Here is a 23,603-nt window from a genome sequence, read left to right as displayed (position 1 = left end):
GACACAGACCATCAAAGAGAACACTCAAACTGCCCATCCCCTTGTTTCTAACTGGCTTGAATATTGACTATTGTAGTTATTTTAATTATTAAATTTTTAATTTTTTGATTGTTTAATGATATTTTACTGTAGTATGGATGGGGGGAGGGAATTAATGGGATGTACAGTATTTTAACTGTATGTTGTATTTTATACTGTGTTCTATTCAATGTTGTAAGCTGCCTCGATCCTGTGGGAGAGGCAGCATATAAATAAAATTTATTATTATTATTATTACCACTACAACTACTACTACTACTACTACTATTATTATTATTGATGCACATCCCAACCACTATTGGGTAATTTTATTCATCAGAAACTATGGTTGCTATAGTTATGTTATCTAAAGGGGGCATATATTGAATTCTGTAAGAAAAGTAACTTTAATTCTGCTTCCCTGCATGCTTCTAGTATTAGGCAGGGCCACAGAACATGTTGCACTGGAGGCTGCAGGGAAAAGAGAGTTACTTTTCTAACTGTGGGGGAAACTACGTAACTGCATTTCAAGAATGAAAAAAAATGTGAGGATGTAAGAGGTAAAATGTAAAATTTCAGGTCTGGCTATGTAATTCTAACTCATATTGCAGGCATACCTCAGTTACAAAGAAGCTCCATTTTACATGGTCTTTTTATGGTTGCCCAACCCCCTTTTCTCCTTGTTCTCCTTCTAGCTGAAAGGTTTTTTTTAGCAGCATTGGTACTGGGAGGGTGGTGAAGGAAGGCTGGGGTAACACAGAGTTTCAGGCTTCAACAGCATGTCTGCAGTAAACAGTGCAGTAAAGTCGGAGGCTTTCATGGCCGGCATTCATAGTTATTTGTGGGTTTTTCGGGCTATGTGGCTATGTTCTAGAAGAGTTTCTTCCTGACATTTCGCTACAGATGCTGGCAAAACATCAGGAAGAAACTCTTCTAGAACATGGCCACATAGCCCGAAAAACCTACAAAAAACAGTGCAGTAAAGCTTAAACTGGGAAAGAATGAGATTCTACTCTAGTTGATCCTACTGTAGCCTTCTTACCATAGGCAGGGTGAACAACAGCTGCCTCAAGATTCATTTATGGAACATGTGTGAACAGCAAAACATGAAGCAAAGGGGTGAGCAGATAAGTCCCTCATCACCTCCTTCTACCATGTTGAAAAGCACAGATATGTAGGCTTACCAACAAAATGGACGTCAAAAGAAGAACAGAGGCTTGTGAAAGAAAGTCATCCCTGGATGCATTTCGGAAAAAAGTCTTCCAGTGGCTTTTCAAAGGTTTAATATGCAGTGGTTTGCATATCCAAGGCTTACTTAACCTGTTTAACCTCACATGTGTATATTGCTAGTTTTCAATAAAGTCTCCTGAAACATGTTGAACTACTCTTCTTTTTTTTTCTTTTTTGTGGTGTAGGAACTATCCCTATTCTTTCCAGCTTATTTCAGCTTCTACTAGCACATTTTCTATTGAAGAAGTCATACTCACGAACACATCTGCTTCATTAACTGTATATACCTGTTATGTATATACAGTTAATGGTTATGATGATTGCTCCACTCCTGACTATGATTTTTGGCTAATGATGAATTGATGAATTGTTATTTTAGAGAACTAATAGGAATGTCGGTTATTTCAGTATTAGTGTTTTATTGATCATATTTGTATTATTGTATCATTTTTACTGATGTAATCCCGCCTCGATCCTTGGGAGAGGCGGGAAATATAAACATTATTATTATTATTATTATTATTATTATTATTACTTGTATTTTATAAAAACAACTCATAGGTAAATTTCACCACTAAGTCACTGAGGCTATTTTTCCTGGAACCAAGCATGTACAAATATATGACCATCCTTTAACATGACACATTGATTTGAAATACCTATCTAATGTAGGTTAAAATGTGACAGCGTAATATAGGTATCTTTCCACATTTAAAAATACTGTGCCATAAGAAATGTTCAGACAGCTTTCACGCACTGAACAGACAGCAGCAATTTGCTATTATTATTTTTTTCATCTTGCGTACCCAGAAGGTCTAAGTACATCTCACAGAAAACTATACTTCACCTGAAATACTGACACCTTGCTGCCAGAATCACTCTATGTGCAGGAAAACGCTTCTTTTCCACAATAAAGGTAACATCGCTGTATTCTTCCCCATTCATCAGAACACCAACATGATCGGACAGAATATGAACGTGGTCAATTTCACCAACTGCTGTGTAAGGGCGGAGTGGATGACTGTTACTCATCTTGCAGAATGCTTGACCCTACACCTGTTTTAAAAAGAGGATTAGAATATTAAAAAGATGCTTCTCTATAACTTACTTAAAAGTCATGTAAATGCAATCTTATTTTCATTAAATGATGCTAAAAGATGTTTTGCAAGAAGAAAGTCCCAATTTAAAATGTCAGAGCATAACACTGTCAGGCTAACTGTACCAAATAAACAAGTCTTTATAAACTGAATTAGAAGGGAAAAAAATCATTATTTTGTAGGATTTCCGAACAGTCAGCCAGCTAGCTAATTAGAATATTCCCTACAAGTTAAAATTGATTCTGTTACCAGGGCAGATCAATTAAGAACCATATAGTGGTACGCAGATTAAATATTGAAATCTACACCAAGAGTTTTCATCCGTAATTAGCTAGAATATGAGTATTTATGACCTATTCTCAGAGGGGCCTGATTAACTCTCCAAAACTGAGATCATAGCGATTTTCAATTATTAATATGGGATGTCTTTCCAGCAAATCATGTTTTATAAAGGGAGAGATACTAATAAGTCCTTGAAAAAGCTCTACAGGGAAAGACTCTAGGTCCAGTGTGCTTTCAGACTGAAGGAGCTTTTATTGAAAGATAAACCTTCTGCTCTTTACTTGCAAAGCCTAAAAGATCTCTCAAAGGGAGACATGGCATTTGCAAAACATATGTTTCAGCAATTTTGCTCTGTTCATGTTACCCACACAGTGCATAATTTTTGGAAGCCACATTTTTGAATTTCCATAGGGGAATGGGGAAAAAGTTCTGTGAACATTTAAATAAAACATTTTCTGATGTGATTTTTTTCCTCTCTCTTTTTTTTTTTTTTTACTAATTGAAAGCAAATCCTTGGAATACCAAAGATATACACACACAAATACCCATACAAACATTTACATTTATGCCCTTTTCCCCAGGCCTGGCACTCTATGTCAAATTTTACAAAGCAATAAATAGGCTACCTTCACTTATTATTTATGACATTTGAATGCTTCATGAACTTCTTTACAACATAAGGTTCTCTGGACAGCTTACAACAAACCTAAGAACAATTTACAGTCATCCCTCCCCATCCATTCCAGACCACCACCGCCACCTTTAGATAGTCAAGCCCCTCCTGCGCACACCATTTTGTCCCGCCTAGCTTGCCATTTGCGGAAACTCAAAACCGCAAATGGGAAGTCTGCAAATGGGGAGGAATGAGTATAAATACAAAATAAGCATGAAAGCAAAAACAATATACTGTAAGTACAAAGAACAAATTTCACAGAAGCACTAGAATTAAAACCATTTAAAAAAATGTCTGAGAGGGCCAGACTAGAGTTATTTAAAAGGATATGATAAACACAAAGGCCTTCACCTAGTGCTAAATACTGTATGTTCTCTAGGAAGGACGGAAACTGAGTGGTTGGTACTCACAATGAATTGTCATTCTGGGATGGCAGGAGGAGCAGTCCACCAGAGATGTTTTTAAATTTTCCTGCATCATTGGTTGGCATGTAGGCTTTAACCTATCTCTGGTGGATTGCTCCTCTGTGCCATCCCAAGTATATGTTGTTACTTAAAAAAAGAACCAGTCCTCTCCATTGTAGTCCCCCACTGAACAAAGTGCTCAGAACAGAGTCTGAAGAATTTATTGAAGTTAGTATATGTGTGTAGGGAGACGAATAGTATTTTAAGGCTTTCAAGTCTAAAAACTTGAAATTGGGCCCATAAGCATGGGCATTGGTGGCAAAGCTATTACCATCTAAATACATTGAAGGTGAATTAAAAGGTGCTTCAAGCCACAGATGTCAATGACTCTTGAATGACACTATCAAATTTTTAATCTATAGGAAGAGTGAAAAATTTGGCAGGGGACTGTTTTAACTCCTGAAATGAGCTGTAGTTCTTCAGAGAATGCAACTGAGAAGTGACTAGAATTTTTGCAGGCAATTTGGCTTGGGTGCTGCCAGGTGCTACGAAAACTGCTGTATTTGGAGATTTTTGGTAGCATTTAGGTGTGTTTTTCTACCTGAATAACTAAATTGAGGCTGCGAACTGGAAGCTTTGGGAAGCTGGGACTTAGGGATTCAAGAATTAAAGGGTAGTATGGCTCCCACTGGACACAACCCTGTCTCAAGGACTACAATCCACTGAAACTGAAAACCATTCACCTGGATGAATGAAACCCAACCAACATTATCTTCACTGTGTCTGATTCAACTTTTTTTCACACTCATACAAGTCATTACTATACACAGCACTGGTTCAGAACAGGTTCCAAACTGCTTCTGATGAACATGAAAAGAAAGCTGTATGTCTGTGTACATACTGATGATACTTCAGACCAAACTTCTCCTAGTAGTTTCACGCAGATGTCAAAATAGCATGGGGGAAAAAAACTTCAGAAACTGTAAATTTAATCTCCCAACACTATCATGTAGAGAAGGCCAACTTACAAGCAGAACCACCACTAATATTAGATTCAAGATGCCTCCCGGATCCAAATGAGACAACCTATAACGCAACTCATGACAGTGAAAGCTACCGAATCCAAGTTGATTAAACCCTCTGCCCATTTGGTTTCTCTCTCCTAGAAGCACACCGGAAAAAATGGAGTCAGAGAAACTGTCCAGGGAGGTTAGGCCCATAGTAGCAAGCCTATGGCATATTCGCCCTCTCTGGCACACGAAGCCATTTTGGAGGGCACACAGAGAGACAGGAGGACAGGGGAAGAGGACAAATACATACTACACAAAAACATACTACAATCTGTGGAAATAGAACGTTGGACTTACCTGAAAGACGTCCCTTTACAGCAGAGAAGGTACGAGCATCCTGACTTCGGGTGGCTCCGCCCACTTGGCTCCTGGTAGGCAGGTAGGAAACAAAAGAACAAAGGAAGTGACCGGGGCCCTGTCCCCCTCGCCCTTGCGGGCGGAGCTACCCAGGACCCCCAGTCAATTTTAAGCCGAGAAGCATAATATTAATGTGGTATAGAAGAACTCACATCCGCCCACCCGCGCCAGTAGGCAAGTAGGGTGGGGAGGATGCTCGTACCTTCTCTGCTGTAAAGGGACGTCTTTCAGGTAAGTCCAACGTTCTATTTAGCAGCAGAGAAGGGGCCGAGCATCCTGACTTCGGGATTTATAAAAGCAGACCAGGTACTAGGGCGGGCTGGCTGGCGCGGAGGGCGGATCCGAAACCACCTGTTGCAAAACCCTCCGGCCAAAGGCCGCTTCTGCCGATTGGAAGAGGTCAAGTTTATAATGTCTGGTGAACGTCGACGGGGACTTCCAAGTGGCCGCCCTGCAGATTTCCGCCAACGGAGCATTGGTGGATAAGGCCGCAGACGTAGCCGCACTTCTCGTCGAGTGAGCGGTGATGTCGGCTGGAGGTTGAAGGTTGAGTGACTTGTAGCACTGGCCGATGCACTGCTTGATCCACCTTGCTAAGGTGGAGGCTGACACCTTTTTGCCCTTGGAGTTAGGTCGAAAGGATACGAATAGTGCCTCCGATCTCCTGAAAGTGGCTGTTCTCTTGAGGTAAACTTTTATGGCTCTGCGAACGTCGAGAGTATGCCAGCACCTTTCTAGGTCCTTAGTGGGTCGGGGGCAGAAGGACGGGAGGACGATGTCCTGGGAGGTGTGGAACACGGAGTTAACCTTAGGGACAAAGGTTGGGTCAGGCCTCAGGAGAACAGAGTCAGGCCTGATGATGCACAACTCTTTGCGGACGGATAGGGCACCGATTTCGGAGATGCGCCTGGCTGATGTGAGTGCCGTCAGTATCAGTGTCTTGAGGGTCAGGAACTTGAGGGGTACTTCCCTCAGTGGCTCGAAAGGCGGGATGGTCAAGGCCTTGAGGACTTTGTGCAGGTCCCAGGACGGGAATCGATGCTTCGTTGGGGGCGCCCTATTGGCGACCCCTTTGAGCAGCCTCCGGATATGAGGGTGTTGGGAAATCCTGGCTGCGGCCTCATGGGGCAGTATGGAGGTGATGGCTGCCACTTGTCTCTTGATGGTGTTGGGCCGCAGGCCCTGGAGGAAGCCATCCTGTAAGAACTGGAGCACTGTTGGGACAGAGATCTTGATGAAGTCCCTGTTTTTGACCTTGCACCACCTTTTGAATGCCCTGAAGGTGTATTCATAGATTCTATTCGTAGATTGGCGCCTCGAAGCGAGAATGGATTCAACCACTTCTGGAGAGTAGCCATATCCGCTCAGCATGTGGCGTTCAATTTCCAGGCGTGAAGCCGTAGCCAGGCTGGGTCCGGGTGATGGATCTGTCCTTGTGCTAGGAGGTCCGGCCTGAGCGGGAGGGCGAAGCCTTGAGTCGCCATGGCAAGAATCTCTGAGAACCAGGGACGCCGCGGCCACGCTGGAGCCACGAGGATAACCTGTGCGCTGGTCCTGCGTATCCTTGCTAGGAGCTTCGTGAGCAACGGAGTCGGCGGGAAGGCATAGAGGAGGCCTGGTGGCCAGGGGCAGTTGAGGGCGTCTATTCCCTCGGCCCCTTCCGTTTGGAACCTTGAGAGAAACCTGGAAGTTTTGGCATTGGCGGGGGAGGCGAACAGGTCCAGTACGGGTTGGCCGAGTCTGTCTGTGATGATCTGGAAGGTCTGAGGGTGGAGACTCCACTCCCCTTGGTCGATATCCGTTCTGCTCAGCCAGTCGGCTTTTGAGTTTAGGGATCCTTGAAGGTGTTCGGCCTCTAGGGTTATGAGATTGGCCTCTGCCCAAGTTAGAAGGGATCGAGCCTCGCTCATCAGGGACCTGGATCTGGTTCCCCCTTGGCGATTCACATGTGCCTTGGCTGTAGTGTTGTCCGTCCTGACCAGGACTGACCTCTGGTGGATCGCCTGACTGAAGGCGAGGAGAGAAAGGCGGATTGCCCGGAGCTCCAACCAATTGATGCTGTGTGTTCGTTCCTCTGGGCTCCATTTGCCCTGGGCCAGCTGTGTTCCGCATATCGCTCCCCAGCCCCGGAGGCTGGCATCCGTGGTGACCTGAACACTCGGGGTTCTCCAAATTTGGCGACCTCGGTGAACTGCCTTGGACATCCACCAACGAAGCGACTGTCTTACTTCGCTGGAGAGCTGTATTTTCTTGTGTCTTTTGAGGATAATGGCCCGCTGGTGAGGAAGAAGGAGCCATTGCAGAGGCCTGGCGTGGAATCTCGCCCAGGGCAGGCACTGGATGGCTGCGATCATGAGGCCCTGGAGGTGGGCCAAGAGCTGGAGGCTGGGGCGCGTGGTCTGCAGGACCTTGGAGATGGCGTTCTGTATGGACTGGATGCGGTCTGGAGGCAGGAGTACCGTCCCCGCCTGGGTGTCTATTATGGCTCCCAGATGGTGGATCTGTTGACCTGGAGTCAGCGAGCTCTTCTCGAGATTCAGGAGGAAGCCGTGATCCTGCAGGGAGCTGAGGATGTGATTGATGTCGTGAACCCCCTGGAGCCTGGAGGATGACCGGATCAGCAGGTCGTCGAGGTAGGGGTAGACGTGCAATCGCTGGGTTCTCCATCGGGCGACAAGTGCCACCATTATCTTGGTGAACACTCTGGGGGAAGAGGCTAGCCCAAAGGGAAGGGCTCTGTATTGGTAGTGGCGCTTGCCATATCTGAATCTGAGGAATCTTCTTGAGGAAGGGTGAATCAAAATATGAAGATAAACATCTTGCAGGTCCAGCGAGGAAAGGTAGTCTTCCGGCTGGAGACTGTCTAGGATGGACTTGAGTGTCTCCATTCTGAATCTTTTCTTCAGGACGAACCGGTTGACCCCTCTGAGGTTCAATATGGCTCTCCAGGATCCGTTTTTCTTGGGAACAAGGAAGAAGGTGGAATAGCAGCCTTGTCCCCTCTCTTGCCTCGGAACGGGCTCGATGGCCTTGATGTGTAGCAGGCGCTCGATGGCCTCCAGTAGGAGGCGGTGCTTGTTGGGATCGGTTGATCTGGGAGACGGTATAAATTTGTCGGGAGGCGTACGATGGAATATTATCTTGTAGCCCTGCTGGATGGTATCTAGGACCCATTTGTCTGAGGTGGATGTCTCCCAAACGTGGCCGAATCCCTGTAGCCTGCCTCCTACTGGGGGAACGCCGTCATTGTGAGCTAGTTTTGCGGGGTTGCTTGGGCCCTGCTCCCTCTTTGGAGGGGAAGGGATGTTTAGTCTGTTTGGTGAATCTCGAATCTCCCCACTGCGACCTGTTGGGCCTGGACTCCCTGGCTCGAAAGGAATTGGAGGAAGAGGGGTAGGAGGATTGGTTGGGGCGAAAGGAAGAACGGTTCCTATACTGTCTTTTATCGTCCCTTTTCTTGGAAGTGGGAAGAGCCTTCCTCTTGTCCTTTCCCTCTACTAGCACTGGCTCTAGGGATTCTCCGAACAGCTTGGAACCAAGGAACGGGGAAAAGGCCAGGTTCTGCTTGGACTTGGAATCCACGTTCCAGTTCTTAAGCCAGAACTGCCTGCGGACTGCCACGGCTGCTGCCTGGGCTCGAGCACACTGTTGGATGGTGTCAAGGGTGCCATCGGCAGCGAAGGCTGCTGCTCTGGCAATTTTGTTAATGGTTTGCTTAACCTTGGTGTCTGGGCTGGGCAGGAGGTCCAGAAGCTGGCGGGACCACTGGAGACTGGCCCGCATCACCATGGAAACAGTGGACGCGGCCCTGATGGCGATGGATAGGGCCTCATGGGCCTTTTTAAGTGCCCCCTCGGCCCTACGGTCCTCTGGGTTTCTGAGGGTGTCCTCCCCATCCCTAGAGAAGACGGCCGACGAGACGAGAGCCGACACAGGGGCGTCCACGGATGGAATCTTAAGTTTGTCCATGACGGCTGGCTGCAGTACGTAGTACTTGCGGGTGATGCCGTGATTGGACCTGGCGGAGGCTGGCTTCGCCCATTCGTCCCTAATAATCTGCATGATGTTAAGCGGGCAGGGAATCTGCTGGACTGGAGAGACCGATACTGGGAACAAATCCTCGCTCATCTTGGGGAGGTCTGAATCGGGGGAGGGGGTGGTCTGTCCTGTGGGCAGGGTAATGCCTAGGGTCTTGGTTGTCTTTTTAATGAGTGGGACATAGTCCTCTGGTTTAAATAGGCGCGAGGACAGTTGTGCGTCTGTTTTGGGCTCTCCTTCATCTTGTGACAGCTCGCCCTCCTCTGCCTCAGAGGCTGAAGGGCTGTGAGAGTCCTCCGAGATTTCGTCCTCGGAGGGAAGCGTGGTGCGAGGGCGCTTGCGGCTAGAGGCCCTATCATGGCGGGGGCGCTTGGGTGGCGGAAGGTAGGAGCGTTCTGATTCGGAGGAAGAGGATGAAGCCCCTTCCTCTTCCTCTTCTGAGCAGTGGGCCCCTGTCTGGCTGAGAGGGGTGAGACTGGGGGAGGACTCCCTGGTGCCTGATCCCCGTGCCGGGGAACTCCGCTTCCTGGACGCTTTGCGTCCTCGCTGCTCCCTGGGCTGGCCCCTGAGCTGAGGCTCGCTGGCGGTGGAGGGGACCTCCCCGACCCCCCCCGGTGACACCACCCTCCCGTTCTGGTGCATCCGGCCCCGCCGCCGCTTGTCCGCGGTGGCGGTGGCCATTGGCCTCTGACTGGCCAAGATGGCGGCGCCCATGGGCGGCCGCATGGCCAAGATGGCGGCGCCCATGAGCGGCCACGTGGTGCCGCCCGGGCGCTTCCGGGTCCTCCGGAAGTGGGCGGGGCGCGGGCCGGCGAGCATGGCGGCCGCCATGAGCCCCTTGAGAGAGGTCCGCGTTGGCCTGGGGGAAGCCCGGCGCCATCCCCCACCCCCCTGGGAAGGAGTCGCTGGGGAGAAAGGCCTGTGGGAGCATGGCCCCTGGCCACATCAGGAGTGGTCCCCCCCCCTGGGAAGGCAGCAGTCCCCCAAGCTGGTGCGCTGGCCTCGCGGGAGCGCGAGCCTGTGCCCTCGTTCCCTCCCTGGAGCGCCCTGGTGGTGGAGGGAGCTTCCTGCTCCAGGAAGGCCCTGAACCACCTCAGGATCTGTGGCGGCGGGGGAGAGTTACTCACGTCCTCGCCGGTGTTGGAAGGTGAGGGCTCTCCCTCTTCTGACCACAGCTGGGTCGCTTGGGAGTCCCTTGACCCGACAGCGGAAGGGAGGGCTTCCTCCGGTCGCTGCGGCCGCGCTTCCACTTCCAGGGGCGCCGATGGAGATGCCGCTCGGCGAGCAGCCGGCAAAGCCGGGGCTGGCCCGGGCAGAGTGGAAGCGAGTTCCCCGGTGGCTCTGGCATCCTTGTCGGTGGCCATATCTCCCGCGGTGGTGGGGAGGGGAGGAGAAGGGGGGAAGAAAGAGGGTCGGGAGGTAGAGAAAGCGATGGGCTTGTTTTTTTTTTTTTTTTTTTTTTTTTAAAGAGGAGTTTGAGGGAGGAAAGAGAGAGAGAACTGAGGAAGAGAGAGAAAGGAGCCAGGCGGGTCCGGGGATCGATGAGCTGAGAAATCTGGAGCTGGATGAGAAACGTCCTACCAGGTGCGAGGCAGGAAGAAGACTGGGGGTCCTGGGTAGCTCCGCCCGCAAGGGCGAGGGGGACAGGGCCCCGGTCACTTCCTTTGTTCTTTTGTTTCCTACCTGCCTACCAGGAGCCAAGTGGGCGGAGCCACCCGAAGTCAGGATGCTCGGCCCCTTCTCTGCTGCTAAATGTACAATGGCAATGCTAATAGAAAAAAATGAATTATTTGGCACTTTGAAAGAAATAACGTCATACAGGTAAATGTGAGAATAAAATGATAAGGGAGCGAATGTGTACTGTCTTGAGCACCTTAGATATTTACATTTGAGAAAACTATACAGTATCTATATATTAATTCTCATTTTAGAAATCATACCATTTTTCAGTCTTCTGGGATTTAATATCAATTTACACTTCAAAAGGAACAAAAAGAAAGAAAAAAGAATAATCACATCACCATTTTCTTCTTCCCATGGGAATTGACAAGCTCACCATCTCCCCTGCCCTCCATTACAAAGAATTACAATGGGAAGGTAACTGGATTATCTTAGTGTACATCATTTTCATCACAACTTCTGGATATTGGATGTCAGGTTAAATGACTGTTCCATCAAAAGAAAAAAGGCAAGTTAATTCAGGTGTGGCTGCAATCACATAAGACAAAGTGATAGGCTTGCAGAAAGGCTTCTTAAAACGAGGCCTGCTTTTTTATTTATGTGTGTAAAAGATGAAATAAGATTCTCCACATTAACATCAAGGAACAAATGTCAAAATATTAAGTAATGTGGAATTTAACTAAACTAATTGCTAAGGATGACAGGATAAAGACAATTATGCCAATTCTCACATTGCTACTATTGGACCAACCAGCTGTATATCTCCAATTTCATGTTTTAAGATTAAAAACTGGGACAGCTAAAAACAATATATACTTATGATCTTCAAGACCATAAGTACACAACGCTCTCTCAGACAGTGCTTCAGATTTGAACAACAAATGGCAAATCAGTACATAATGTGCAAGCACCACACAAACAATTCCAAGTGTCTTAATATTGGTTATATGCCATTAGAACAGGAACTATGCTGTTTCTGTATCCTCTACTGCTGTGGTTCTTAACCTGTTCTTTACCAGGAACCTTCTTTAAATATATTTTGTTGTTGTGGACCCCCAAAACCTAAATCAAGATTTAAAATAATAACAACAACAACAACAACACTTGAACACTGAGCCAGCAATTGCACTATCTTTTAAACCTTCCTTCAGAGACACCAGAGAGGGAAGGGATGTCTTTTCTCCTGCTTCTTCCCACCACCTTGTAGTTGGAGCAGACTGAATGACAATGCACAGGGCTTGCTAGCCTTTGCCATGGTTCCTGTCATGTGGCCACTCCACTCCTGGAAGGAGGTGGGCTGAACAGATAAGCAACAGCAGAGTGACCACGTGACAGGGTCCAACGCCTTGCATGTTGCTATTCGCACTGAGGCTGAAGCACATTGAGTTCTTCTCCCCAGAAGCGAGGGAATCATGAAGTCCAAAAAATGACCTGTGTATGTGGAAGTCAATAACTCTGCTCCCCAGAAGCAGGGGATTGTGAAGCACTGTCCAAAAACGGGAGTCTGTAACTCTCCTCCCACAGCAGTCCCTTCCAGCTCTAAGATTCTGAGATACTATGATTCTATCATACCACTAAGAACATTTTGATGGGATATGGAATGAACTAGGAAGTAGAAAAAAGGTGTAGAGGTGATGCCTGGCAGAGGCAGTCTGGGAGCAAGGCAGAGCTGTTGTGGTGCCAAGGTATGGGGCTATTGGCGGGAAAGGAGACAGAGCAAGAGGAAGGCAAAGGGAATGCAGAGCAGGGAAGGTGGTGGCGGTGATGGGGAGCTGTGTCATGGGTAAATGCCCCGGTTAACTCGGAAGAGGCTTCTGTTAGTTGACATCTGTTTTGAGGTGGGGGTGCCAGAAGCTTTGCTTGCTTGTTAGTCCACAGGGTAATCAGATGTCCTCCGTTTCCAAGATATGTTCTACATTTCAGCCTTCTGTCCAAGGGGAATTCCAAAATATTCTCCATTTTAAACATGACTAAAAAGCGTGAATTTATACTTATATTATTGTTCTTAGCTTTCATTGGTAATGCCCTACATTTTGCAGTGCCTTGTCTTCCTTTATTGCTATGGCATCTGGTCACCCTAACCAGTCCACCCACTCTTTCTTTCCTTTTTTCTTTCTTTCCTTCCCTCCTTCTCCCATATAGGTCTCTCCACCCCCCTTCTGATGAAAAAGGCAAAGCAAAAGGTGGTGTTGAAGCATTTTTGTGATAGGAGCCTGGGCTGCTCCCAACTAAGAGGAAGAGAGAGAAGGGCAATGGCTGGCTATCAGCTCCGTTGTCACTCAGCTGCTCAGTCTACCTCCTTACAACAGTGGAATGGCCACATGACAGGCGACACACAGGCCTAGCCAGCCAGCCAGCCAGCCCTGGCTCCAATCATATATCTGCTCCACTGCAAGATCCAGGTGGACTAAGCAGCCATCAAGCATTCACAGACCCCCTGGAAGTACCTGGACCATAGGTTACGAACCACTGCTCTCCTACACTTGCTACCCTGCCCCTTCAATGAAACCTTCCCTATGCCTCATTACTGATCTGGTTATTAAAAGAAAATGTGCTATTTTTCTGATACTGTTCAACTTGCTATGCATTTTGTTTTGATGCAGCACCACATAGTATATTGCACAAGCAAGGCAAAACTGTGTGCAATAAATACCTACAGTAATACTTTTGTTGGCACAAATAAGCTAACTTCTTATGGGTCCGTAGGAGATCAACAGAACTTAGAGGTAATTTTAAAACCTGATCAGATGTATAACTAAATATAGGAACTGAGAATAATTATAAACAAAATGGAAAGATGAAGATAATTGCATAGTTTGTGTTTCCTTCCCACCACTGAAGTTAACAGCACTTAAAAATAGCAATTTCAAGAGAAACATTTACATCAACTTAAATTCAAGTATGTAAATACCAAGCAATTGACAGATCACACTATTTCTGCTAGAATCTTCAGCTCCCTGCCTTCTTAAAGAGCTGGTCAGGTAGTCAGCATTATAGAACATTAAAACTCCCAAAATAATACTGAACTTGACATACAATTATCTTTGTATGCAAATTTCCCATTCCATGTTGGCAAATGGATAGTACAGAGAACAGCCTTCCAAATTTGTGACTTTGACTTCTGCAGATTTGATTATTGCAGATAATATGTTCTCTCTAGCATCTCTAGGTCCTCCAACATGACTCAATGGCTAACTTCTGCCAGAGGTCATGCTGGGGGACCCAAAGATTCCTAGAAATAACAGTTCTTTAGGCATTTGTATGTTCTCCAGAACTATTCTGTAGTCAACTTCCAGCCAGTGTTGACCACAGAGTTGCTCTGGAGGACATAGAGATTGTTAGAGAGATGTATCTTGGATTTTTTTTTTTTAAATTAATTTGTGGTTTTCCCACTTTCATAAAGACCCTATGTCCCTAACCCCAGTGGATGGTCCACTGTAAAATAAAAGAGAAAGGGTTCACAGCAAGAATCCATTCAAAGGGTTCAATCAATTTAAGTCCCTTCAAAGGGAACTCTATCACAAGGATAGCCTGCCTTGCTATGTCTTTATCATCTCTTGGTATCATTGTGAGGATACCACTTTTTAAGATGTCTTAGTTCATTGCTTTGTTTTATTGAAAATTTGGTTGTTTTAATCTAATTCTTTATTGTATTACCTGATTTCAAGTGTGTAGGGGCCCAAAACAGAATTCCAGTCAGTTTTTACAAAAGGGATAGGTATGATCCATAAGGTAGGTGTGTGTGTGTGTGTGAAAGTAGAGTCCATCCCTCATCTTCTACAGCTCCCTATCCCTTCTTTACACAGAGATAAATGTTCATCAAGCCCTCCCTCATGGCCGCTAACCCACAACAACAAAATCTATTATGTAACCTGCTCTGGAAGCCTTTTCAGCTATCAAATAGAGTAAACATGGTTTAAATCATAAAACCATAGAGTTGGAAGTAACCCCAAGGGCCATTTAGTCCAAAGCAAATCTGAGAGATAGCCATATAATGTTTATTTAAAGACCACCAACTAAGAACAATCAATCCACCACACGCCAAGGCAGTCCAGTCTACTGTCAAATAGCTTTTACCATAAGAAAATTCTTCTTCATGTTTAAGTGAAATCTCTTTTCTTTCAGTTTGAATTCACTGGTCCTAGTTTCTAGAGAAGCAGAAAACAAGCTTGTCATCTTCTACACTGCATTCCTTCAGTTACTTAAAGATGGCTATCATTTGACCTTCAGATGATATATACCCCAAGTGAGTGTTTTTGTGCCCCTGGAAGGCCCTTGGGCAGCAAAAAAAAAAACAAAAACAAAAAAAAAAAAATCCAGATGAAAATGGGAATTGCTGCCCCTGAAAGCTACCAGGCAAGGTGGTTCTCCTCTAAAACAAAGAACAGGGGCACTTTTCTGTTGCCTCTCCCACCCAAAGTGTTGCAAAATGTGGTAAAACCAGATTTTTAGGTGACGTCCATGTTGGGGACAGAATGAGACCTTGGAGCTTGCTCCACACATAGAATGGGCTAATGACTATTCATTGCCTTTTTCATTACTGTTTTCTTCTTGCTGGGCTTTTCTGAGTCTTCCCTTCAATTCTTCACAGCTTGAATTCCAAAAGTTCTCTTCTCAGTGGCTCAGGCACCACCTTTTATGCTTTCTGGAAGTGTTTGCCCTGCGTGTGTCTAATTGGATTTGAGGGCCCAACTTTCTGCCCTCTGCCTCTCCCACTCCACGGATGATAAAATGCTAACAAATCACAAGAAAGAGACAGAAAAGCTCAATATCTATTTTGCATTAGTTCCCCCCTCCCCGGAAAAAAAAGACTATATACACCCATGCAGCAGAAGAGCCCTTGGCAAGGAATCTGGGTTGCAAAGCAAGATTGATAAGGATTCAGCCAAGGATCACTCAATTAACCCAAATGAGTTCAAATCTGCAGGGCCAGATGAAGTTACACCTCAGAGTATGGCTGATATAGTCGCAGAACCACTTGCCATCATTTTTGACCAATATGGGTTAGTAAATGAAATATCAGAGGACTGGAAAAGAGCAAACACTGTCCCTCTTTTCAAACTCCATACCCACACCCACCCACACCCCACACCCCCAAAAAAGTGCAGGAAACTACAAGCCAATCAGCCTGACTTCAGTACTCGGAAAAAAAATATTAGAAAGGATTACACAGGAGTTTGTGTGCTAGTACTTTGATGACAATGAAGAGTAGGAGGCAGCATCAATTGGTCAAGAACAAATCCTGCTAAATTAGAATCATAGAATGATAGAATCATAGAGCTGGAAGAGGCTACAAGGGCCATCCAGTCCAACCCCCTGCAATGCAGGAAATCTCAATCAAAGCATCCCCGACGGATGGCCATCCAGCCTCTGCTTAAAGACCTCCAAAGAAGGAGACTCCACTACACTCCAAGGGAGTTTGTTCCACTGTCGAACAGCCCTTACTGTCAGGAAGTTCCTCCTAATGTTGAGGTGGAATCTCTTTTCCTGCAGCTTGGATCCACTGTTCCTGGTCCTGTTCTCTGGAGCAGCAGAAAACAAGCTTGTTCCCTCCTCAATGTGACACCCCTTCAAATATTTAAACAGGGCTATCATATCACCTCTTAATCTTCTTTTCTCCAGGCTAAACATCCCCAGCTCCCTAAGCCGTTCCTCATAGGGCATTGTTTCCAGACCCTTCACCATTTTAGTCGCCCTGCTTTTGACACGCTCTGGTTTCTCAACATCCTTTTTGAATTGTGGTGCCCAGAACAGGACACAATATTCCAGGTGGGGCCTGACCAGAGCAGAATTGAGTGGAACTATTACTTCTCTTGATCTAGACACTATATTTTTTATTGATGCAGCCTAAAACTGCATTGGCCTTTTTAGCTGCCGCATCACACTGTTCACTCATGTTCAACTTGTGGTCTACTTGGACTCCAAGATCCCTTTCACATGTAGTCTCATTCAGCCAGGTGTCCCCCATCCTATATCTGTGCATTTTATTTTTCTGCCGTAAGTGCAGTACCTTAAATTGACCTTATTTCTTTTCTTTTTTAATGAGATTATTATTTTAGTAGATGGTGGGAATGCTGTAGATATTTATCTGGATTTCAGGAAAGCATTTGATAAGATCTCTCACAATATTTTGATTAGCAAACTGAATAAATAACAAATAGATGGTAGCACCATAATTTTTGAAAAGCCATGCTCTAAGAGTTATCAACGGCTGCACTTCAAACTACAGTCGGTCCCCTCCTTATCCACAGATACTATATCCACGGATTCAAGCATCCATGGCTTGAAAACATTTTTAAAAATCCAAATAGCAAACCTTGATTATCCGTTTTATATAAGAGACACCATTTTGTGTTGCCATTGTATTTAATGGGACTTGAGCATCCACAGATTTTGTACAAGGAAATCTCAAGTGAAGTGCCTCATGGACAGAGTCATGGGCAGACTTGGTTTCCTGCCAGTCAATCATGATTCGGGGTGACTGTGAGGGAGGAGCTGCAGGGGAAGGAGTAGATATAAAAGGCAGGAGTGAGTGACTGTGAGTTCAGTTGAGAGGGGAGTTTAAGAGAGTTGAAAGAAGCTGAAGGGAACTGAGAGGCTGAACAGACCGGCACTATGAGCTGCCATCAGGTGGAGTGGTGGTGTGGCAGCCGCATGCCCTGACTCTAACTCCAAGCTGCTGTCATGCCACCTGCTTGGTCAGACAGTGGGCGGTGTGGATATCCTCCTGCAGTGCAGCATTTTTCCGGCCTGAGAGGGAGTGATCAGGCAGACCTAGCTCCACCAGGGCTAGCCTGAAGAAAGAGGCTTGTGAAGACACACCCAACTAAAGGTGGTGGCAGGTTCGAGTGTGCAACGCCGGTATCCTGGTGAAATCAAACTCTTTTACCCAAAAAGGCTCTGAAGCTGAATGTAAAGTTCAAAAAGGGGGAAGTTTAATTTAAAGAACAAAAGTAAAGAGTTTTCTCCTCCCCAGCTCTAGATAAAAGATACTTTACAGTTTGAGTTTCAGCAATCTTCAGGATGTCATCTATCTGGGTTTGATCTCCTCGCTCAATGGAGCTGGTGCAGGGTCTTTCAGCTCCTGAATTCTTTGGCTTGATGTAGGTAACTAATTTCGCTGACTTGTTTCTGGTAACTAAAATGACTAACTTGTTCTTGGTAACTAAATTGGCTAACTTGTTCTTGGTAACTAAATTGGCTAACATGTAAGAAATGCCCTTTCTGGCTGTCTGGGCCTGTTTGCCACCAAAAGACAGCTCTCTGCCTGCTCACAGCAAAGACTGCCCCAAACTAAAAGCCTCCAGCTAAAACAGAGCATGCTGGGAAGGGGCAAACCAAACCTGGAAAAAAAGCAGGGGATCCTACAGCTCCTCCCACAACTAATACAATGAACATTTCCTACACTGAAACATACCATGGCCTGAACTAATATGAAGAGAATGCAGGGGGAGATTCAAACAGTCCTGGCTGGATATCACAAGGCTCCTCCCTCCTTAACTGTCATCTTCCGGCCTCCTATTCCCCTCCAGCTATGCTCTGACTGTGCAGGGGAGAGGCTTGCGTACCCTAATGAAGTTGTGAGCTATGCTGGCGGTGGTATAATAGCCACCGGTAGGGCCTCTCATGCCAGACAGGTCACAACCGAAGGGTCTGACCAAGAGCCCCAAAGGGCAGGATGGGCTCTCTAGCCTTATGGCAACCACCCTAGGAGAAGGAAAACTCTAATCCCAAACCCGGGCAGATGGTGCTCGTCTAACCCTGTAAGGTCAACCATCTAAGAGAAGGAAACTCTAACCAAACCTACGACCCGAGGACCTCGCTGCCACCGTCCATGCTCATCAAGGCCTCAGCAGTCGAACCTCTGGTTTCAAGGGTGAGGCCAGTTCTGTGCACGCTGCGCTCCACCAGAAAAATCCATTGCACAGGCTCGAAGGATACATCCAACGTCATCAACGCGCTTGTAGAAAGCACGCATGAGTCCTTCCTGAATCTTCATTCGCGAAGTAAAGCCAAGAAGAAAGCAGCATTTACACACGATGCACCAGAGAAACGAAGCAAAAGCACCACTGCCGCAGCAAGGACAGTTTTTTTCAGCTCAAAAAGGAGCAGCATTTTGCTGCTTCCTTTAGAGCCTGCAAATCACTGGATGGGGGCTGCAGCGTGGAGTTGCTGCGGCCCCGATCTGGTGGTTAAAGGAGCAGCGGCAAGCCACTGCAAAGGGACCGTCTGTTCAGGCCCCGAGTTGAGAGAAGGATACTGACTGGGAGAGAAAGTGTGTTGGAGATTGTAAAGAGGAAACTGTGAGATGCCTGCAGCTGTTACATTAATGTAATCATACCATGCTTGAACTAAGCTACATTCTTGCTCAATGTTACTCAATAAAGTCAATGTTTATTTGTTGTAACAGAAGCCTCTCCTTGGATGAATTCTAAGCCATATAGGCACAAACAAACACACTACCTAAGATATTAAACTATTAAGAGGAAGACACTTGGGATCCTCTCCTTGTATACATTTAGGGAAAGTGTATACATTTAAGTGGACATTTAGGTTATACACTTAGGTGGATGCTGGGCAGGTGTCTTTGATGAGGGGCCTTTTATAAGTGAGAGGTAAAAGGTAATCCCAAGGCTTAGAAAGGAGGTCACATCACAGGTGCCATCAAAGAGTCATCCACAATGGCTGGGCTTCAAACTACAAGGAAGTCTCAAGTGGAGTACCTCAGGGTTCTGCCATAGCATCATTACTCTTCAAGTAATGGAGAGACTTCTTATCAAGTTTACAGATGATACAGAAGTGGGAGGGTGGCTAACACATCAAAAGGCAGTAAGAGAATTCAGAAGGAGCTAGACCTAGAAAACTGGGCAGAAATTAATAAAATGAAATTTAGTACTGACAAATACAAAATTCTACTTTTGCACAGGTACAGGGCAAGGGATACAGTATGTTTTTTCTAGACTGTGATAATTATGTTCCTTAAACTATCTGTGCTACAGAAAATCACATTGTAAAAACAACAGGACTAATGGGGAAAATAGGGATAGGTGCATATCCCCCCCAAAAAATTGCTGTTGGCTAAGATATTCACTTAATTTGCCACAAATTTTAAAATGGATAAATCTTAATTGTAAGAATAATTATACATGAAAATACGTATTTATGGCAGGAGTGGGCAAAGTATGCCCCCCCAAGCCTCTGAAGCCCCCTCAAGAATGGAGAGAACCCCCTCTCCAATATTTTAAAACTTGCTAATAACACTTGCTGAGCCTTGGCACAGAAAAACCCTCAGCTTGCCGTAGCAGTCAAATGTTGTTCAAATGCCCCCTCTCACACCTGTCCCAACTTAAAATCTCATCCCTTGCCAATGTCCCCAACCCTTCCTACCATCCACCACACTCACTTGTTTCCATGTTTGGAATCTCATGCCTGGCTTCCAAATGCTCCCTCTGCCTTCTTCCATCCACCTTACTTCAGTCCCTTACTTCTCAGACACGGATTACGAACTGAACAACTATAATATAAGGGGAGGTGGGGTTGCCACTGAACAGCTAAGATGGGAAGAGGTGCCACTTTTGAATGCTCAAGATGGAATTGCACTATAGCCAGTTAAGAGTTTGCATTTTATCAGTGGTATCCTTCTATTAACTAAACATGTTACTACCAATTGCCAAAAACACAGGTTTTTACAAAACCTACTATACATGGCTCAGCTGTACTACATGCAAAAAGGATCTTGGATTATCTGTTGATCATAAATTGAACATGAACCATCAGTGTGTTGCTGCAGCAAAGAAAGTGAATGCTATTTCAGCCAGCATTAATCAAAATATAGTCCAAGCCTGCATCTGGACTGCAGAAGTTATACAGTTTCACACCACGCTTAACTGCCGTGGCTCCATTCTATGGAATTTTGAGATCTGTAGTTTGTTGTGGCTTCATAGGATGGAGCCATGGCAGTCAAAGCAGTGTCAAGCAGAACTATTTCTGCAGTGCGAATGCAGCCCCAGTTAAAAGAAGTAATAGTCCCTCTATATTCTGTACAGGTCAAGCCTCATCTGCAATACTGCATTCAGTTTTTGGGTCCTTCGTTTTAAGATATAGACACGTTGGAGCAGATTCAAAGAAAGGCAAAAGGATGACAACATTCCCAAGAAGTATCAGTTAGGCCCAATACGGACTGGCCTGGATTTCATTTCATTTCATTTCAAATATTGATGCACTGCTCTTCTGCCACAAAGGCTCTCAGAGCAGCTTACAAATTGTTAATTGGACAGCCTCATGTCCTCACGCTTACAATATAAAAATAGATGACTCAAAAGGAAAAGAGACTGGCAGTGAGGAAGGGGATCAAGTCCAGCAGAAACTGCCGGTTCTTGTCTCTCTCAAAGGCCAGGGTGATAGCAGTTAAGATGGAGAGAGGGCCTTTCATCTGTCTCTGGGCCCAGGCATGGTGGAGCTGCCTCTGGAACAGAAGCTAACGCAACATGCAGCAGGCAGACTACCACCCACAACATCTAAAATGGCTTGAGCAAAATAGCTGAAGGAGATCCTCATCCCGTATTATCAAGCCCACACTCTTAGCTCAACCATGCTCTTTCTTTTCTTTTCAGATGAGAAGAGGATAATTGGGGGGGGGGGGAGTGGCTTTTTGACTATGGTGCTCCATTAATGAAATGCTTTCCCTACAAAGGCTTGCACATTATTAACACAGACCCCCATGTAAAAACCTTTTATTCACTCTCAAAAGTTCAAAACTTATCAACAGCTGTTTTACCGTGAGCTTCTATAATGACACGATGGTGTAAATCAATTTTGGTGAATAGCAACAGAAGCAGGACCCATAAAATCAACCTGTCATCTGTTACGTATTTATCTGCTATTTATAGCTGTTATTTACACCTGTAGTATCAGAGTCAGTATGCCTCTTGGGAAACGCGAACTGGAGGATGTAGTTACATTCTGGATATGCCAACAGGCTTCCCATAGAGGCATCAGCCTGGCCATTCTGCAGACAGGGCCTGCATGGCTCCTGCCATGATGAGGATGATGAGGATGCTTTCTTACTCACCTCTCCCTACAGATCTAGACAAGGAGCAACACAGGAACTGTTCACAGAGGGTCCAGATGGGTGCCTGTAATTAATAACAATAATGATTTGTTATTCTTTTTGTTATCATTATTTCTTACCTGCCTCTCCCCATGGACTGAGGTGGGGAGCCATGCAGGCACTATTTGCAGGTGCCTATTATTATTATTATTATTATTATTATTATTATTACACATCTCTCCCTATAGACTGAGGCAGTGAACCACCAGGCATTGTGTGCAGGGTGCCCAGGAAGGTGCCTATAACTAATATAAACAACAACAACAACAACAACAAAACATGCTTAGTAGATTATTGTTATTATTATTGTTATTATTATTACTGCCTACCTCTCCACATGGATCAAGATGGGGAACCATTCAGACACTATTTGCAAAGTGCCCACACAGGTGTCTATTATTGTTGTTGTTATGTTTAGTAAACTATTATTATTATTATTATTTCTTCCTCCCCAGCTCTCCCCATGGATTGAGGCAGGGAACCATGCAGGCATCTTTTGCAGGGTGAACAAGCAGCAGCTGCCTATTTTTATTATTAGGTATAGTAAACTATTACTATTACTATTATTATTATTACTTCTTCCTACCCACCTTTCTGTATGGATTGAGGCAGGGAACCAGGCAAGGACTGTTTGCAGATTGGGCAAGCAGGTGTCTCTATGGGAAGAAGCCTGTTGGTGCTGCTATCGCTGTCATTATCATTGTTGTCATTATCACTCCTCCTCGGTCCCTAGAGAAAAACCCAGCAGAGTCTTGACGTGAAGGCACTGGACCCAGTCCATTAACACAGAGAGAGAGAGCCCTGCGAAGCCAGCCCTTGCTAGCCATGGCACTGGTCAAGCCACGCCCCCTCCCCAGCCATGATGAAGGGCCTCGAGGGGAGGGGGCGGGGTCAACGGTCATAACGGCCATTCCTCCCTCCCTCCCTCCCTCCCTCCCTCCCGCGGAGGAGGAGGGGGCCCTGCGCGCGACCCACCCTCCCCTCAGACTCACCCACCGGCTGAAGAGCACGGTCAGGCCCCCTTCTCCGCCGGCTGCGCCGTTCTACGCGTCGCCTTGCGCGCTGACGTCACTTAGCAACGACGCCCCAGCTCCCCTCTACGCGCTGACGCCCGGAGTGACGTCAGAGCAGAGGAATGGCTAGAGGGCTGTGGGAAATGTAGTTTATTCGAGAAATAACCCTGTTTGGCCCCAGATTTATATCCCTAGCATTGGACTAGGGCAGCAGATAGTCTCAAAACTGGATTGTTTCTGAAGCGTGTCTCACTCGTTGGAGCGATGGGAACTCTGTGGAGATTAACGCACTACACTCTAATGATAATAATTACTCCTCTCAACCAAGGGTCACACTAGATATATATATATATATATATATATACACACACACACACACACACCCCACTCACTTCCATGCCAGCATTCTCTGAAGATGCCAGCCACAGATGCCGGTGAATCGTCAGGAAGAAACTCTGCTAGAACATAGCCACATAGCCGAAAAACCCACAAAAAACTATAGTGCAGAAACAATCCCAGTTTGAGGCCACTTTAACTGCCCTGGCTCAGTGCTGCGGAATTCTGGGAACTGTAGTTTTGTGAAGCATTCACCCAAGGGCTATTCTGTGCCCTTTAAGAGAAATTGGGACTT

The 23,603-nt window shown here is 45.9% G+C and overlaps 1 protein-coding gene across 5 annotated transcripts in view; it reads right to left on the bottom strand.

Annotated features, from left to right (window-relative positions):
* Window positions 1–22,991, bottom strand: part of BTBD9 (BTB domain containing 9) — a 302,994-nt gene extending 280,003 nt beyond the window's left edge. For 2 of the 5 annotated variants that reach the window (XM_089529598.1, XM_089529594.1), the window contains exons 1-3: window positions 22,550–22,818; window positions 21,921–21,984; window positions 2,096–2,304 (exon numbers count right to left, since the gene is read on the bottom strand). In XM_089529598.1, coding sequence (XP_089385724.1) covers window positions 2,096–2,280 — 185 coding nt within the window. In that variant the 5' untranslated portion in view covers window positions 2,281–2,304; window positions 21,921–21,984; window positions 22,550–22,818. Of the gene's footprint in view, window positions 1–2,095; window positions 2,305–21,920; window positions 21,985–22,549; window positions 22,819–22,951 lie in introns of those variants that run through there. The other 3 variants (XM_089529595.1, XM_089529597.1, XM_089529596.1) reach the window with 3 other exon arrangements.
* Between the last annotated feature and the right edge of the window lie 612 nt (window positions 22,992–23,603).

Source organism: Sceloporus occidentalis, unplaced genomic scaffold (assembly GCF_023333645.1).
Source record: "Sceloporus occidentalis isolate IW3139 unplaced genomic scaffold, rSceOcc1.0.p SCAF_6, whole genome shotgun sequence".
Lineage (NCBI taxonomy): Eukaryota > Metazoa > Chordata > Lepidosauria > Squamata > Phrynosomatidae > Sceloporus > Sceloporus occidentalis.
This window is presented reverse-complemented; position numbering and strand designations above follow the sequence as displayed.